Source organism: Nicotiana tomentosiformis, chromosome 2 (assembly GCF_000390325.3).
Source record: "Nicotiana tomentosiformis chromosome 2, ASM39032v3, whole genome shotgun sequence".
NCBI classification, from domain to species: domain Eukaryota; kingdom Viridiplantae; phylum Streptophyta; class Magnoliopsida; order Solanales; family Solanaceae; genus Nicotiana; species Nicotiana tomentosiformis.
Window position 1 is genome coordinate 179093122 of NC_090813.1, and position 16500 is coordinate 179109621.

A 16500-nucleotide genomic window follows, 5' to 3' on the forward strand; every position below is an offset into this window, starting at 1 on the left:
TCTCACTCAATTCGGACCTAAGGGTTCCACTATTCCGAGCTCAAATAAAACTAACTTGAATATAGCTCGAGGATTCATCATTATTTGATATAAAACCTTAAAGGGTCTGTTACTGTGAGTTCGAAACTTACTCGAACTCGGCTATAAAAACAGTACAATTACGGCTTCGATCAAGCCATCCGAAATCAAAATCCAAAAACATATTGTTGAGCTTGGGGACTCGCCCTCGCTTAACTAAAAAACCTAAGGGTTTGTTCTACTCTGAGTTCGAGCTATTGCTCACTCGATTATAGATGCTACAGCAACCCGATTGCAACAAAGTTTTCACAAGGCAAAGGCAAGACAAAATTTATCATAAATAAGAAATCGGAGACGAAACGGAAAGAAAAGGAATCTTTCATATATGAAGTATTTACAAAGACCACACAGGGTCTTGCACAAAAAACAAAAGGAGAAAAAATCCTAAGTGCCTAGTCTGCCTCGGGAGCCGCATCTTCGGGAGCTTCATCTTCATCTCCTCCGTTCTCGGATCCACTCGTAGAGTCTTCATTATCGGAAAGCAAAGCTCTGGCATCGTCCTCCAAAACCTTCACACTCTCGATATCAGTCGTGAGGTCGAAGCCACGAGCATGTACCTCCTCAAGGGTCTCTCTTCGAGATTGGCGCCTAGCATGCTAGGCAACACGGGACAATCTAACCTCAGCAGCGTCTGAAATTTCCTTTGCCCGAGTGTTAGCGGCTTCAGCGTCGGCTCGGTAGGAGGCCACGAATGCCTCAGCCTCAGATATGGCCCTTGCAAGCTCAGCGGCCAACCGAGTCTCGAGCTCTTCAACCTTCTGGGCTCAGGCCAAGTTCTCCTCCTCCACACTTTGGAGTTGACGCTCAACCGAATACAGTTGGGCCCGAACCGCATCTTTCTCCGAGGCGAGACGGTCCATGTTCTGCTTCCACCCCAAAGTCTCTGCCTCTTTCATCTTGGCCTCCTCACGAAGTTGCTCAACCAATTCGGCCTTCTGCTGAACCTACATGATCAAAGTGTTAGTCGCCAATATCAAGTTAATACATAACAAGCTCCCAAAAATTTACATTACCCGTTCAATGAGCTCGGTCTGATCTTGATGAGCTCTTGTCAGCTCGGCTCGAATACTCATGATCTCCTCTTCTTTTTGCACATAGAGGAGTTTGAGGGCGTCTCTCTCCTCCGTAAGCTTTTTGAGATCAGCGTCATATCGGGCCAGCTCAACTCGGTATTTGGAGGACGCTTCTCGATGGAGCATCGTAGCCTGCACAGAAAGGAAGGAAATCAGACTTAGAGAAATAAGAACAAACGCAAACATGGTAACATGGGCTAAAACTCACTTGGTTTAGAAGCCGCTGAGCCTCATCAAAAATGAGTGATGCGTCCAGGTCGGGAACATCATCGACCCCTGTGAAGCAGCTGCGAAATATATCATCCCCTTCGGGGGACGTCCCCACATCGGGAGTCCCCATGGACCGGGCATCCCGAAACTGCCCCTCAGAGAACGTGGGGCCGGGTGGCGAATCATCAATGTTAATTTCCCCGAGCGAGTCACTTGGGGCATTCTCTTCTCTTTGAAGGGCCTCAGAACTAGACCCTTCGGGCACACCCGCCGGTTGCTCATCACGACATGAGGCATCATCAACACCCGATGACTCGGGGACTATGCTCGGACCTCCCTCCGAGATTACCTCGGTCTGCGGCTGAACCTCCTCGACTGTCACCGGCTCAGTAGTTCTCGAAGCTTCGATGCCTCCCCTCTTCTGAGCCACCAGCAGGCAGTTGGCATCTTCTCCCTCCTCGTCTTCATCTCATAGTATTTGGACTACATCGGGAGACAGAATAGCCGGATCAATCTTCGACTTTTGAGCCCTGCTTTTCCTGGGCTTTGGGGTATCTGGAGACGAGGCCCTTCTCCTTTTCTTGTCTTTGGTCAGCTTCGGGATCTCCTCTTCCCCGGGGGGAGGCAGCCTCATGATGACATTGTCACCAAGACCTGTATGAGAAGAAATCAATTTAAAAAGAAGTATTCACAGAAAAGCATCAAACACGGACATGGGAACTTACCATGATTTTTTTCCTCCCATCGACCCTTGGCCAAATCGCGCCACGAGCGCTCAACATACAAAGAAGTTGAAACCAGTTGTCGAACCCAACCTGCAAGGTCCGGGACTGCACCAGGAAACCAGGGGGAAGCTGCACCATAAAGAAAAATATAGATAAGAAAAAGTAAAGGAAATATAACAAGTAATCAAACGTTATCGGTGAGGTCCTACTTACGCTTCATGTTCCATTCTTCGGGGAATGGCATCTTCTCGGCGGGGATTAAGTCGGAGGTCCTGAATCGGACAAACCGGCTCATCCATCCTCGGTTCTTATCCTCGTCTATGCTCGAGAACAACACCTTCGTGGCCCAGCGCTGAAGCCTTATCAGTCCGCCCCGATAAAGACATGGGCTGTATAGCCTAGTGAGATGATCGAGTATGAAAGACATCCCCTCGACCTTGCTCGAGAAGAATCTGAGCAAAATGACAATGCGCCAAAAAAAGGGGTAGATCTGGCCTAGGGTTACCCGGTATTGGCGGCACAAGTCGATTATGACAGGATCGACGGAACCCAGTGTGAAAGGGTAAGTATACACACTTAAGAACCCTTTCACATGAGTGGTGATGTCCTCCTCGGGGGTAGGAATCACCACCTCTTTATTCTCCCAGTGACAGTCTTTTTTCACCTGCTCGAGATCGCCTTAGGATATCGAACAAATGTATCTAGACATGGGCTCGCATTGGCTAGGAACCGAAGAGTGTTTTTCGACTTTAAAGTCGGAAGTAAGTTCACATGGCTCGGGGATGCACTCTTCGATACGTGGCTTCACCGGTGTTTTGTCACCGGCCGGCCGCGATGAGGAGGCCTTTTCCTCTTGAGGAACGGTCTTTGATGTTTTTGCCATTGCTATATGAGGTTTAAGAAAGAAGAAGGCGGAATTTGTGTTTTAATAAGAGATTGGCAAACGGAAACCGGCAAAGTTGATGAACTTGAAGAGAATAGAAGAGCTTTTGAAGATTAGAAGAAATTTGAAAGTAAAGTTTGAGAAGATTATGAAGGTGTCTATTTATAATAGCCACTTTGATGGTTTGAAAGCACTGGTGGCCGACCATCAACTGGCGTTAATTAATGACCTTGGGAACTGTATAGACACGACGCTTCAATCGCTTCTGTCGCTTACGTCACGATGTTGATATCATAATTGATCGAGGTATTAAATCGAAGTCTCAAATTCGTTTCTTCTCGTTACACTCCAAAAAATGAGGGGACTATCTGTATACGATCGAAATCGGGCATACCCGATTTCGTTGGCAGGAGAGTTTCCTCGAGGATAACCTCATAATAGATCGGGCTCGAGCTCGAAGATAGAACATCAAGCCTGGAGATCAAAGTGTTCATTGAGATCGAGGCCATCAACAATCGAGATCAAGCATGACTGACGTCGAGTAAGGCGTAATAACGGAATGGCGAGATATCAGTAACCGGTCGAAGATCACGGCGGAAATCCCAGAACAGATCAAATCAAAGCGGTTATTAGTTCCAATTATGGGATCTACTTCCGTTATTAGAGTTGTACCTTATTTAGGATTCCTCTATTATATAAAGAGGGATCCCATTCACTTGTAAGCGAAATAATCATTATTCACTGATAAGAATATACATATATGTTGTTTTCTTTGTTTTACTTACTGTTCATCGTTGTTTATTCCATCCTCTACTGTTCTTATTAACTAACCTCGAGACTATCTCGAATCGAGGTCGAGGCATTGTTTGCAGACCTGTTTGATTTATTTTATTGTCCAATTTATCTATTTAATTCGTTGTTTATCAATTGGTACTGGGTTAAATCATATATCCTTAAAACCACAATATAAGTTTAATTGTTACTCAATTTTTAGGGTAAATACTACTAGTGTTATTTAGAGAGTTAAATAACTATTATATTTTTTTCAAGCATTTTTACATAATTTAACTATATATTAGTAGTAATTTTGATTCAGTTTCTAATTATGTAAATGTTATATAGTAGTAACACAATTAAGATATCAAAGTCCAAATTCAAGAAAAGAATTTGGGGAAATTAACTTTGTCCTATGTAACAATCTTCTTATTCGAGAATTTACCAAGAATTCTAAGGGACTTTAGGATCCTAGTATTTAGGATTTGTTCCAACTGTGAACGATGACTATTATATTTGTAAGAACATAAAACTCTCTAAAAAATTTTAGCTCTCGGTTGTTTCTCGAGTATACTTCTTGAATGACTAACTTAGTAAGATTCAACTTTATATCTCAAGGAGAGCACTTAGACAATTCACTTTGAATACATGAAAGTCTGTTAGTAGAAATTCTTTAGGGCGTATTACGGTTTTTTACCGAGGGGTGGATCGAAGCGATTGCAACAAAAAATTGATCTGAAACGAAGCACGTCGTCTATAAGCATTGAAGAAAGGATAAAATATGAACCTAATCGTTCTTCTCGAATCGTTCCGGTGTGATGGAATGGGAGGGTCGGACTCTATGTATCATTAGTAATAAGACGAACCATCAAAGGTGTCTGGGTGGTAAGTACATGTTATCTATAAGAGGTTGGATTCAAGTCCTGTAAATGAAATTGTCTTTAGTAAAAAGTGTTTCTCTTTCAAAGTGAAACTTTCCGACGTGAATATAGAATAATCGAACCCCAAAATAGATACCAAACATAAAATGGTAAACAAACAAAAAAGGGGCAAAAATTACTTTTAGCACGCGGTCTAAACTATTTGCATGCGGCAGCTGCAAAAGTATATATAATATATATATATATATAAATATTTTTTCGAATATTATTTTTAGAGCAGTTATACAATATCATTTAAAAAAAAAAAAAAGAGCGAAGAAACGAAGAGTTACAACTCAAATGACAAGACCCATCTCAATTCTCACTCAGCCCACCATAACTACCAACCTTTGACCCAACTCACAGATTTGGGCCGGCCCAAGCGTCAACTCTCCATTTCCCTATTCTTTTATTAATAAAACCCTAATCCAGTCAACAAACATTTCACCTCGTTCCAACATTCTGCAGAGTCACCTGCTGCTTCAAGTTTTTTTTTCCTCCCTTCAAAACTCTCTTTGCTTTGATTAAAAATAAGAATGTTATAAATACATAGGGATCATAAATCTGCCCTTATAATAAAAGTGTTAATAGTTTTGTTAACTTGTTTTGCTACTTTATTTGTTCTGTGAAAGTTTTGTGCTTCAATTCCAATAGAGAAAAGCAAAATTTTATTCTTTTTTATAAAATTTGCATGATGTAGTTTGAAGCCAAATTGATGTTCTCCTTAAAACCAGCGCAACAAAATTTATGTTGCTTCTGGACGTTATGGGAACTACAATTGATGGTACGCTCTGTATCCAATTTTAATTGAAGAAAGCCGCTCTTATGTTATGTGATGGGTTCACAAATATCAACGAAAACAGAAAATATTCCATCTAAATTTGTCATTGAAATAAGAGAATAAATAGTAATCCTTTCCGTCCATAATTTATACTTTTTTAGTTTGGTTTAAAATTAAGTGTTTTTTTACCTAATAAAAAAGAAACTCATTTTATTTTTTCAAATTTACCTTTATTTACTTATCCCTAGGAAGTCTTTTAAACTATTCTAATTTTTACTAATAATATTAACTAAATTCAACAATTGATGTGCACTGAGACGTGAGAATAACTTTCTCACATTTTATCACATTCTAAGGCTGATTGCCATTAATGTAACTATATTTATGAGTCTCACTTGAAGAGTTCAAGGCTGGTAAGGTGCAAAGCAAAAAAAAAATGTTTAGAACCCAATTATTAGCATTTATTCGCTGTTTTAAAATCTAGAACCCATAAATATGCGTCTGCTTGGTTATTCTTATCTATGAACAAGCCCTTCCATTCTAAGTGTTTATATACCGAGATTGTTTCACTACTAGCCGTGGGAAATGTAAAGGCAGGCAGACTTAATTAAAAATCCCAACATGCATAAGTGAAATGTTGATTTGGGTCAAAACAAAATTATGGAAAAAAAAGAATATCTTGCATAATGAGTTGAAAATATCTCTTGTATAATCCTTAACCTTGAGGTATATTGAAGTTTATAGGTTGGCTTGTGTTGTGAACAGAATGGTGATCAAGACTGAATGTGGTAAAGAGATTGCTACTAAAGAAGATGAGATTGAGAGGATCTCTTATTTTCCCAGAAATATATGGAGACATTTTGGACTATGCATTTAACTTATTTTAGTAATATAAGATTCCTGAAGGTCTTTGGAAAAAAAATTGACCTTTCAATAAACTTTACAACATCTTTTTGAGTAAAGCTATGAGAATTCATATTTTTGATGTTTTGGTTCAAGTTAGCCATTTACTCTTTAGCTATGAAAACTTGGTGGTAACACTTGCATTATAGGGTTAGGCATCTTGTCCACTCCTATTAGGATGAAACTAACAATTTGTTTAAATTTTTATTTTCAGCTTCTGTTATGAGCTTATGCATTGGTGTGGAACCTTAATACCCTTTTAGTTCAGAAGGAGGCTTAAAACTGAGGAGTCTCTCACTCTCAATTCTTTTACTACTTGATTTGGCATTACTTTATGGAATATTTTGCTAGTTTCTTATTACTTGGGACTTTCATCCATTTCAGTGATATTTTGGAAAAAGAAATGAAGACAGATATCTATCTTTACAGATATTTCTTCAGGTCAATGCTTAACTCCTAGTAAGCTCACTACAGAGAATTTGATACAAACAGAAAAGATGCAATGAGTGTCAAATTATCCAAAGTATCTTCATCTTTCTAAAAGAAATTTATTTCAGATTATGTAGAAGGAATGATATGTTGTGAAGAGTTAAAAGCCAGCGGCGGTACATTTCTTATGTCACTTGGTATAGGACCCGTTTGATGAAAGTCTAATATTATATGGTTTTGAATTAAATTAAGGTAATGATGTCATTCAAGTGAAACGATCAGGTTCAGGGTGAAGTCGAAATAATTCAAAATGATAAAGAATATAATACATTGTGTGAATCCAGAAAGTTAGAAATCCAGTGCTTTTGTGTTAGAGAACTGGACTTGTTCATTATGGAAGCAAGGTCACTTCCAAACCTACATGCTAAGGGCAAAATAGACAGATTATAATATTTTTGTATTAATCATTAATAGATTAATTTAGGGAAGTAAGTATAATATCATAAACCATAAGGGAGTAACACCTAATTACTATTAAGTATTAAGTCTCCCGTTTTCAAATGACACAATTATCACATAACTATCAGCTGCTTCTAACAGTAATGTCAGTAAGAAAGGAATTGCTAATTAAATAAGATCAACTTCCCAAAAGTCGGTGCATACATTTGACAAAGCGAGGCTCAAATTTGTTAATAAGGAAAAAAAATGAAACTTAAAACCTTACATAAAACAATATTGAGGGTGATTAATCAAGTGTCAAAAGAAAGTATCAATGAAAAAATTAAATTGAATCTGATCTTTAAACTGGGAACCTACAAAGTTGGGATACCCTGTTCAGTGACAATAATTTGAACAATATATTCAATAATTCTATATTATGGTAGCGAGATGCTAAAATAAAACCAGATGCAACTGCAAAACCTTGATCGTAGTAGCGCGAGAAAAAGAACGTGTCATTTTTATGATACAAAACCTAAATCCGCGGTAATTTTTACCTTCTCTTCAAACTTTGAGTAATTTGTTGAACGCCTAAATGGAAGTGGAAATGAAGACATAACAAAACCGTCAGAAAGTTGATGTTGGACAAAATTGTGTTCTCTCTTCACCGCAAGATCCATGCAAGATCACGGTGTCACTGGTGAAGAATGCCTCAATTTATCAATCTTTAGTCCCTGCTTCTTTCTACAGCTTTTAGGAACCAAGAAACTTTTGGCGTTGATTTCAGACCCAATACTGGATTTTATCCTCCACAACAGCTCAGTACAATGCTGATGAGAGGAATTAGAGGGGCCAATGCTGCTTTGGACCTGAAAGTTGGCTACTCTTTGACTGGATGATTCCCACTTGGCTTCCAGATAAGCAAGGGATCGCCACGGAGGAAGAGGCATTGAGTTCTGTTTGAGCGAGCATCTCGCTGCTTCTACCATAGTCTGAAGATATTGCTTAAGCTTTCTTACTGTGCCAACATACACTGGTGGAAGACAACTCAAGACCACATTGTAGGATTTGACAGCTCTTGCAATCTCAAAGTGGCTCCTGAAGTCGATGTCAATGATGTACCTTTCAGAGCATCCATCATTTCCACGGGAGATCACCTCAATGTACTCATGTTCACCTTCATAACATAGGAAAAGTAGCACAATGTCAGGCAGAACTCCAGCTCTCATATTTATTTCAGCAGACGTTATTACCACGGTAAATTTTTCGCTCAAAATTGAAAAGTTAATTATTTTAATCAAAAGATAAAGTTCCATGGGAACATTATCTTGTTGAATCTACTAATATATATGGTAGACAATGCCACATATTTTGCACACATTGACACTAGAACTAAGTTGAAACCCAGCATATAGATATATTGGAAGTAATACAAAACACCGTAGCACCGTGAAAGACTTTCTTTATAAGCCAAAGAAATATTCATAGTTAGACATCTTAAGGTAGCAAACATGCAGGAAACGAATTCAGATAAGTAATAATCTTTGAAAGCATACCTCCAGGAATCTTTCCACAACCCTGCCACTTGGTTGAACACAAAGCTGCATCATAACCGCAAGACTGTAGGAACTTCACTAGATTAGATCTGATGCAGCTCGCATTGCAAGTCTCAGGCTTGCTAAGATGGCAGGACTCGCCCAATGAAAGAATCAGCGAATGAACCACCATTGTTAGATCACTTTCATACTGGTCCACTGAGTGCTTGTGTAACTACATAATGGTTCAAATTTGCAGGTAACAAGATTCAGCAAGAAGCAGCAGACAAATATATGAGAGCTAGTACTTAAGTTTTCTTATGCTAGGAGCTCTAAGTGACTCTTTCATTTGGAAGTTCGTTGCATTGACAAGTCTTTTCAGCAGAAGATGTCTGCAACAGGCATGGTAAGCAGAAAGGGACATAGAAATAGCTCTTGTTTTACTCCAAAATTTGCTATACGAACATATTCCAATAGCTATAATTATAAAACTCCTAGTCATTTCCATCTCCTAGTTCATAGTTATTGAAAAAAGGAGAAATCAAGATTGGAGCCTACTACAAATAGTGATGCTTTTACTTAGAAAAGTCATGGCAGGTTGATACCATATGTCCAAGGAAGAAAGGTAGTACTGCCCGCCCTGAATTTAGCGCAGGATAGTAGGTTTGCTAATGCCGGCGGGTTATCCAAATTTGCATTTTCAGGAGCTTGTGCTCACCCACCATAAAATGCAATTTTAAACTATTGCTTATCGAGAAACCTTCTCTAATTAAAACAACCACCAAAACTGAGATGAAGCATATGCCCATGTAGTGTGCGCACAATCTTGCTTCTACATAGACTACCCTTGTATCACACCTGATAAAAATTAAATACCCTATTGCTAAATGCGAGCTCTCAACCTCTTAGCTTTCCTTCCTACTCTCCGCATAATCCTTTTCCCAATCCATTAGCTTTCTCCTCATTATCCCCAAATTTTCACTCCCTAACACTCACCAAAAGCTTTTGAATTCTGTACTCAAAATCTCCAATATTGTGTCACACAGAAAGAATTTCACCATCATATGACCATCGCAGGATCCCTCCATCCAACCATACATAGCTTGTTACTCAGCAATCAAATACTAGATATTCAGACAAATCATTTTTTTCTTGATTACCTGCAAAGGCAGAAACCACTTATGGCCCCCCTTTCCTATCTTTAATGTCATGCTAAAAGAATCCCTAATTCATCAAATTGGTTCCAGTTATGGACAGCTTTTTACCTTATCAAAAAATTACTAAAAAGAATAAAAGAAATTTGTACATTCCAATTCAAACTTTATTCCTATGGGGGAAAACCATCACCGTCATATGTGTGGAACTCCGATTATTCTATCTCAAACATTAATCCTCTGGAAAAAATCCCGTATGTGCTATAACGATATCCAAGCTCGCTACATAAACCAAGATCAAACTACTTGAGCAATATCAACTCTAGCATCTCTCATCGACAGGCAACATTATAATCCGATCTGATGAGCATAAACATATGTGTATACAGATATAAGGATTACTCCGTTTCAAACATTAATTTCTCAGAATAAGATCCTTATTTGTACTACCCAAGGTCGCTATGTATACACCTAGACCGAAATACTTGAACTAAAGCTCAACATACACAGAGGCGGATTTAGCTTGTAACCTACCTGAACCCAATAGCTTTTGCCCATACTCTATACATGTTTTAAGAAATCACAAAATATCTATCAATAATTGACTATGAACTCAATTATTATTGTATATTAACTTGAGGTAGCTTTAGGAACTCATAAACTTCAACTCATGGATCGCCGATCAGCATAAACATGTCTATACACAGAGAAAAAGATTGCTCCGCTGAAACTTTAACTGCTCTGGATAAAATTGTTATCTGCGCTATTCAAGCTCTCCCTATATACACCTAGACCAAAATACTCGATCAATTTCATAGCTAAAACCTCTAAAAACCATGCAAAATCAGAATTTGATAAGCATAATTATAAACATGTCTATACACAGAGACAAAAATTACTCCATTTCACACTTTAATTGCTCTGGAGAAAATCCCTATTCAAGCTAGCTATGTATGCAGTATGTGTCTCACAAAGAATGCAAATTAAAATCCGATAAGCATAATATGCATACACGGAAACAAAAGAATACTCACCGAAATCCTATCAGCGAGAAGAGCGAGATCGGAGAAACCAGAGTCATTATCACTGCTATACCGAGACTCCGCACCGACACTACTACTTTCCAAAAAATCACTAACCATAGCAGCCAAGTCAGGTTCGCTCTCGTGACTGTAACCGCCTCCGCCGCCGCTGCCGGTTCTATTGAGCCAATTTCCGGCTGTCCAATACAGTTCTCCACCTCCACCTCCACCTCCACCTCCACCTCCACCTCCGCCGCTGCCGACGACGGCCACCGGGCCTCGGCGTTCGTGACTACTCATCTCCGGCGAGCTGAGTATGTTAGCTAGGTTTTGAAAATGGAAATTTTGGTTTGGATATTTTGAAAAAGGAGAAAGTGTCAACTGTCAAATGAGGCGAGCGGGAATTGAGAAGCTAATTCCTTTCTTTTCTCTTTTGTCCGTTGAGCTTTCAGCTTTCTATTATGATGATCTCTTTTTTCTTTTTTCCGCGTTTCTATTATGATCTCCATTGTTCTTATATAAAGATTAAACAAAATAAAAAAACGACTTGCACATAGAATATTCTACGTAAACCGTTGGCAAAAGAAAGTAGATGACAATTGACTTGTTTGGATGACTTACCTGTTGGATTGTATGGTATTATTAAATATGTCGTTACGTAACAACAAAAAAGTATTATTTTATGTAAAGATTAATTTGATGTGATCGCATTGTCACATTATTTTTTCCCTCTATTTTATTCTTTTTAATTATTAAATAATCTTATTTTATTCTTTACCCTATCTTATATAATAATTCTACCTTGTACTTTATTTTTTTTATTTTTTTTATATAATATTACAAGTTTATTATTCATATTATTGATACATGACATCATGAAACGACGACAAACAATACAATTTATCCAAACACTTTATACATCAAAACGATACAATATAATACAATACAATATATTATGAAACGATACATAACAATCATCCAAACAAGCTGTAACTAACAAGTTACTACTACAAGTCTCTCTCTCTCTCTCTCTCTCTCTCTCTTATATATATACCTGAGTGAGTATTTGCATCAAATTAAATAATTTAATTTTAAAAGTTAAAATTAAAATGAGAATAAAAATGTGTATGGAAATTGGTAAATAAAATTTTGATTAGCCGAAAATTAGATGCATTCATTCTCGCACACAGAATTTGGTCATTCTTTCTGAGAGGAGAATTATTGAACATATATTCTTACCGCCACATCCGAGGGGAGGTACCGTGGTGCATGCTATTTGCAGATGATATTGTATTGATTGATGAGACGTGAGACGGTGTGAACGCGCAATTAGAGGTTTGGAGACAGACCCTGAATCTAAAGGTTTCAAGTTGAACAGGACCAAGATAGAATACTTGGAGTGTAAGTTCAGTGGCGAGACTCAAGGAGGGGAAGGAGAGGTGAGGCTCGACTCGCAGGTCATCACCTAGGAGAGGGAGTTTTAAGTACCTTGGGTCTATTATTCAGGGAGACGGGGAGATTGATGAAGATGTCGCACATCGTATTGGGATGGGGTGGAGAAAATGGAGACTTGCTTCCGGTATTTTGTGTGACAAGAAGGTGCCACTGAAACTTAAGGGTAAGTTCTACAGAGTGGTGGTCAGACCAACGATGTTGTATGGGGCTGAGTGTTGGCCAGTCAAGATCGCTCATGTCCAGAAGATAAAGGTAGCAGAGATAAGGATGTTGAGATGGATGTGCGAGCACACCAGGTTAGATAGGATCAGAAATGATGTTATTCGCGACAAGGTGGGTGTGGCCCCTATTGAGGACAAGATGCGGGAAGCACAACTTAGGTGGTTTGGTCATGTGAGAAGGATGGGCATAGACGCTCCGGTGAGGAGGTGCGAAAGGTTGACATTGGAGGGTCTACGGAGAGGTAGAGGTAGGCCAAAGAAGAGGTGGAGAGAGGTGATTAGGCAAGACATGGCGCAACTTCAGCTGACCGAGGACATGACCCTTGATAGGAAGGTATGGAAGTCGAGGATTAGGGTAGTAGAGTAGGTAATCTAGAGTGTTCATAACAGTAGTATTGGCACACAGTCTCGCTTTCTGTTGGTAGTAGGTTTATATGACTAATCGTTGTTTTCTTTCATTGTTGATAACCTTACTGTCTTGTTATTTTTATTCTGCTTTTTTATGGCTTTTTGGTACTGTCCTTTCTTGTCTATATTTTCATCCATGTGGTGCTTATACTTTTCTGAGCCGAGGGTCTATTGGAAACAACATCTCTATCCTCGCAAGATAGGGGTAAAGCTTGCGTACACACTACCCTCCCCAGACCCCACGGTGTGGGATAATACTAGGTATGTTGTTGTATATTTTTACAAATGGGGCAATTAACAAATAACAAAGATATTTAATATTAACAAATCAATAATTGGACAACCTACCAATAATTATTAGAGAATTGAATAGTGGCAACTTATTGGTATTATTGTAGCTACGTTACATTTCAACATTAAATTGCCACCATGTCATCATTTCCTTCCCCCAATCTCTTAGCCGGAGCCGCCTCTAAAGATATTATAATTTTCTTTTATGATATGGTTTTAACGAGAAATGAGCACACCTCGCGTGAAAAGTTGAATTAGGTTATAATGACAAATCCGATGTCCTATAAAAAAACATTATTAATAGTATACGCGAGTTTGTATAACTTGTGGAGTTCTTCATATTAAGCAGCTGATTATAATCCTTTGTTAATTAGTTAGTTTCAATTTGCAACGTGTTTGAAAAACTCTTTTTTTTTTTTTTTTTTTGTGAAGAATGAATACATATTACCAAACAACCGTTTGAAAGAACCAAAAAGGGAAAAAGAAAAAAGAAAAGTCAAAGCAAGAGAAAATAAAACATATTTTTAAATTTAAAAGAATAGAAAAAATCAACTTGCGTAGGTATACATACGCCAATACGCGTCTGCTTTGGCGAGTCAAACAAAAGTGATAACCATCAACCCTTGGTAAATGTTATCCTAATCCCATCTCCAGGCGGTGGCTGTCACTTTCACGCGTTTTTTTTTTTTTAAACTATATACTTTTTCCGTTTCAATTTAAATGAGTTAGTTTGACTCGGTACGAAGTTTTAAAAAAATAAAAGACTTTTGAAACTTTTGTTCTTAAAAGCTTAAGTAGTAAAGGCTTTGTGAGGTCATGACATTTGTATGGTTATAAAAACTTCTCATTAAGGATAAAATGAAGAGTTTAAAGTTGAATTATTCGTAATTGTAGAAATATGTCATTTTTTTGGAACAGACTAATAAGAAAAATGTATCATCTAAAGTGAAACATAGGAAGTACTTAATTAATCAAAAATAATTACAGGGCATGCATGTTTGTAACACTGTCCAGGTGGTCATTTGACTTGTATGGTAACCCACTGCCTATGGGGTTTGTTTCTGGCCACAAAGTGGTATTGAATAGATTGTTGTTCCTGGTTAGCCATATATTTCAAAAATAGAAAGGTGGAGGAACTGCCACCAGATGTATTTATTGAAAGTCATGTCTGTGAGCTTGAACCAAGTCTCATTCCAAGAGGTTGGATTGAAAAGGAGGGACTGGGCCAGTGCTTGATTAGGAGAGCATTGGCAAAGATTTCTCTAGAAGGCTTTGTCATTGGTGCACTGAAAGAATATGCGGTGAATAGATTCCTCAGGATCATTGCACATAGTGTATGGAGGGCTTAGATGGATTCCTATGTTGTGGAGATATTTGTTGGTAGGTACCCTGGAGTGGGCTAGGAGTCATGTGAAGAATTTCATCTTGTTTGGGGCATCTAGTATCCAAATCCATGTGAAAGAGGATTCCTAATCTGGTGGGGTGCTCCTCTGAGATAGGAGGAGTGAGTAAGCTGACTTTGAAGAGAATATGTCACTATTGGTGAGACCCCATATGAGCTTGTCCTCTGGCTCAAGAATATGGAAAGAAAGGTTTTCCAGATTCCACTTTCCATTGCTAAAAATGGAGGATATCTTAATGCATTCTTCCCAAGTAATTTGGGGCCACTGGTTAGTGTATCAATGGGAGCCATGTTGGGGATCCAACTGTCAATGAGAAAATTTACCATATCCCCCTTATTAACTACCCATATGGAAGCTTTAGTACAGATCCTCCAACCATCAAGAATGCACAGCCAAGTGTTGGATGAGGATTTTCTTCTAGTAGTTTGAGGGTTACAGTATTTAACAATTAATGTTTTAGCCCTTAATGTGTCAGGCTTGTGAAAAAGCCTCCAAGCAAGCCTTGGGTAACATGCCTTGTTCTTCAATTGTGCTTTTTGAATGCCAAGGCCACAATGGGCCTTAGTCCTGGTAATGACATCCCAACTTAGTATGTGCATCTTTCTTTTCTCAGCAGTAATTCCCCATATGAAATCTCTCTAGATTTTATTGATCCTTTTGGAGGGGCTTCTGGGGAGTTTTATGAATTGCATCACATGGAAAAGGATGCTTCCAAGGCTTGCCTTGGCCAAGGTTGTACGCCCATCCATGTATAAAAATTTGGTTTGCCAGCCAACTAACTTAATATTCATGTTGTCAATAATAAAGTGGAAGTCCCTATTTGTAGGTCTCTTATGGAAAATAGGGAAGCCAAGGTACTTGCCAAAAGTGTTGTTGGCTTTAATGCCTTGGATGCTGGAAATAGCTCTAAGTCAGCAGGATTAGTATTTTGGAGAAGATAACTTTAGACTTGATCATATTGACCTTATGGCCCAAGATGGAGTTGAAAGCATTGAGAGTTCTCAAGATGGTTTCACAGTTATTTCTATTAGCTCTGGAAAAAAGTGTGAGATCATCAGCAAAGAAAAGGTGGGAGATTTTGGGCCCACTTCTACTGATGGAAATTGAGAACCAGTTGGTTAGGTCAACTTCATTTAAGTCCTGATTTCTCTGTTGCTTCACAAAACATTTAGGTAAGGAAAGGAGGTTCATTTACTGGTGAGGTTAGGTATGCTCATTGACGTGACATATTTGCCTTCTGAATTTCTCTGGTAATATAAAGTTGCAATTTGGAATTTATACAAGCATGCTGAGTAGAAGAATGTGTCTAACCAATTGTTGGTTGTACTACTTGGTTAGATGTTCTCGGACTTCTGTGAAACTTATTCTTCTACTACTAATATACCCTTTAGTTTCCTACTTATCTATTTTTGGTAGCATCTCTTTCTTACTATGCCCCGGTCAAACAAACTATGAAATATTTATTCAAAACATTGAACACACTTGTATTGGAGCTGGATGGATCAAATAAAGGCTTACATCTGGTGTTTTGTGTGACAGGAAGGTGCCTCTAAGACTTAAAGAAAAGTTCTACCGAGTGATTGTTAGACTGACTATATTCTATGGTGCGGAGTGTTGGACAATAAAGAACTTTCATATCCAAAAGATGAAAGTACGGAAATGAGAAGCCGGAGATGGATATCCGGACACACTAGGAGAGACAAGAATATGAATGGAGATATTTGGGACAAAGTGAAAGTGGCATCCGTGGTAGACAAGATGCGGGAGGCGAGGCTAAGATGCTACGATCATGTGAAG

General features: G+C 38.5%; 1 protein-coding gene and 1 long non-coding RNA gene across 2 annotated transcripts; both read right to left on the reverse strand.

Annotated features, from left to right (window-relative positions):
* Positions 1-7532: 7532 nt before the first annotated feature.
* On the reverse strand, positions 7533-11153 carry LOC104113771 (uncharacterized). The gene is made up of 3 exons (XM_009624058.4): positions 10938-11153; positions 8771-8984; positions 7533-8391 (listed from the first exon to the last, which is right to left on the reverse strand). The coding sequence occupies exons 1-3, from the start codon at positions 11043-11045 to the stop codon at positions 7901-7903; spliced, it is 813 nt and encodes a 270-aa protein (XP_009622353.2). The 5' UTR covers positions 11046-11153; the 3' UTR covers positions 7533-7900.
* LOC138906765 (uncharacterized) lies at positions 9686-10931 on the reverse strand. The gene is made up of 2 exons (XR_011414407.1): positions 10776-10931; positions 9686-10728 (listed from the first exon to the last, which is right to left on the reverse strand). It is a non-coding gene; the product is annotated as an uncharacterized lncRNA (long non-coding RNA).
* Positions 11154-16500: the final 5347 nt, after the last annotated feature.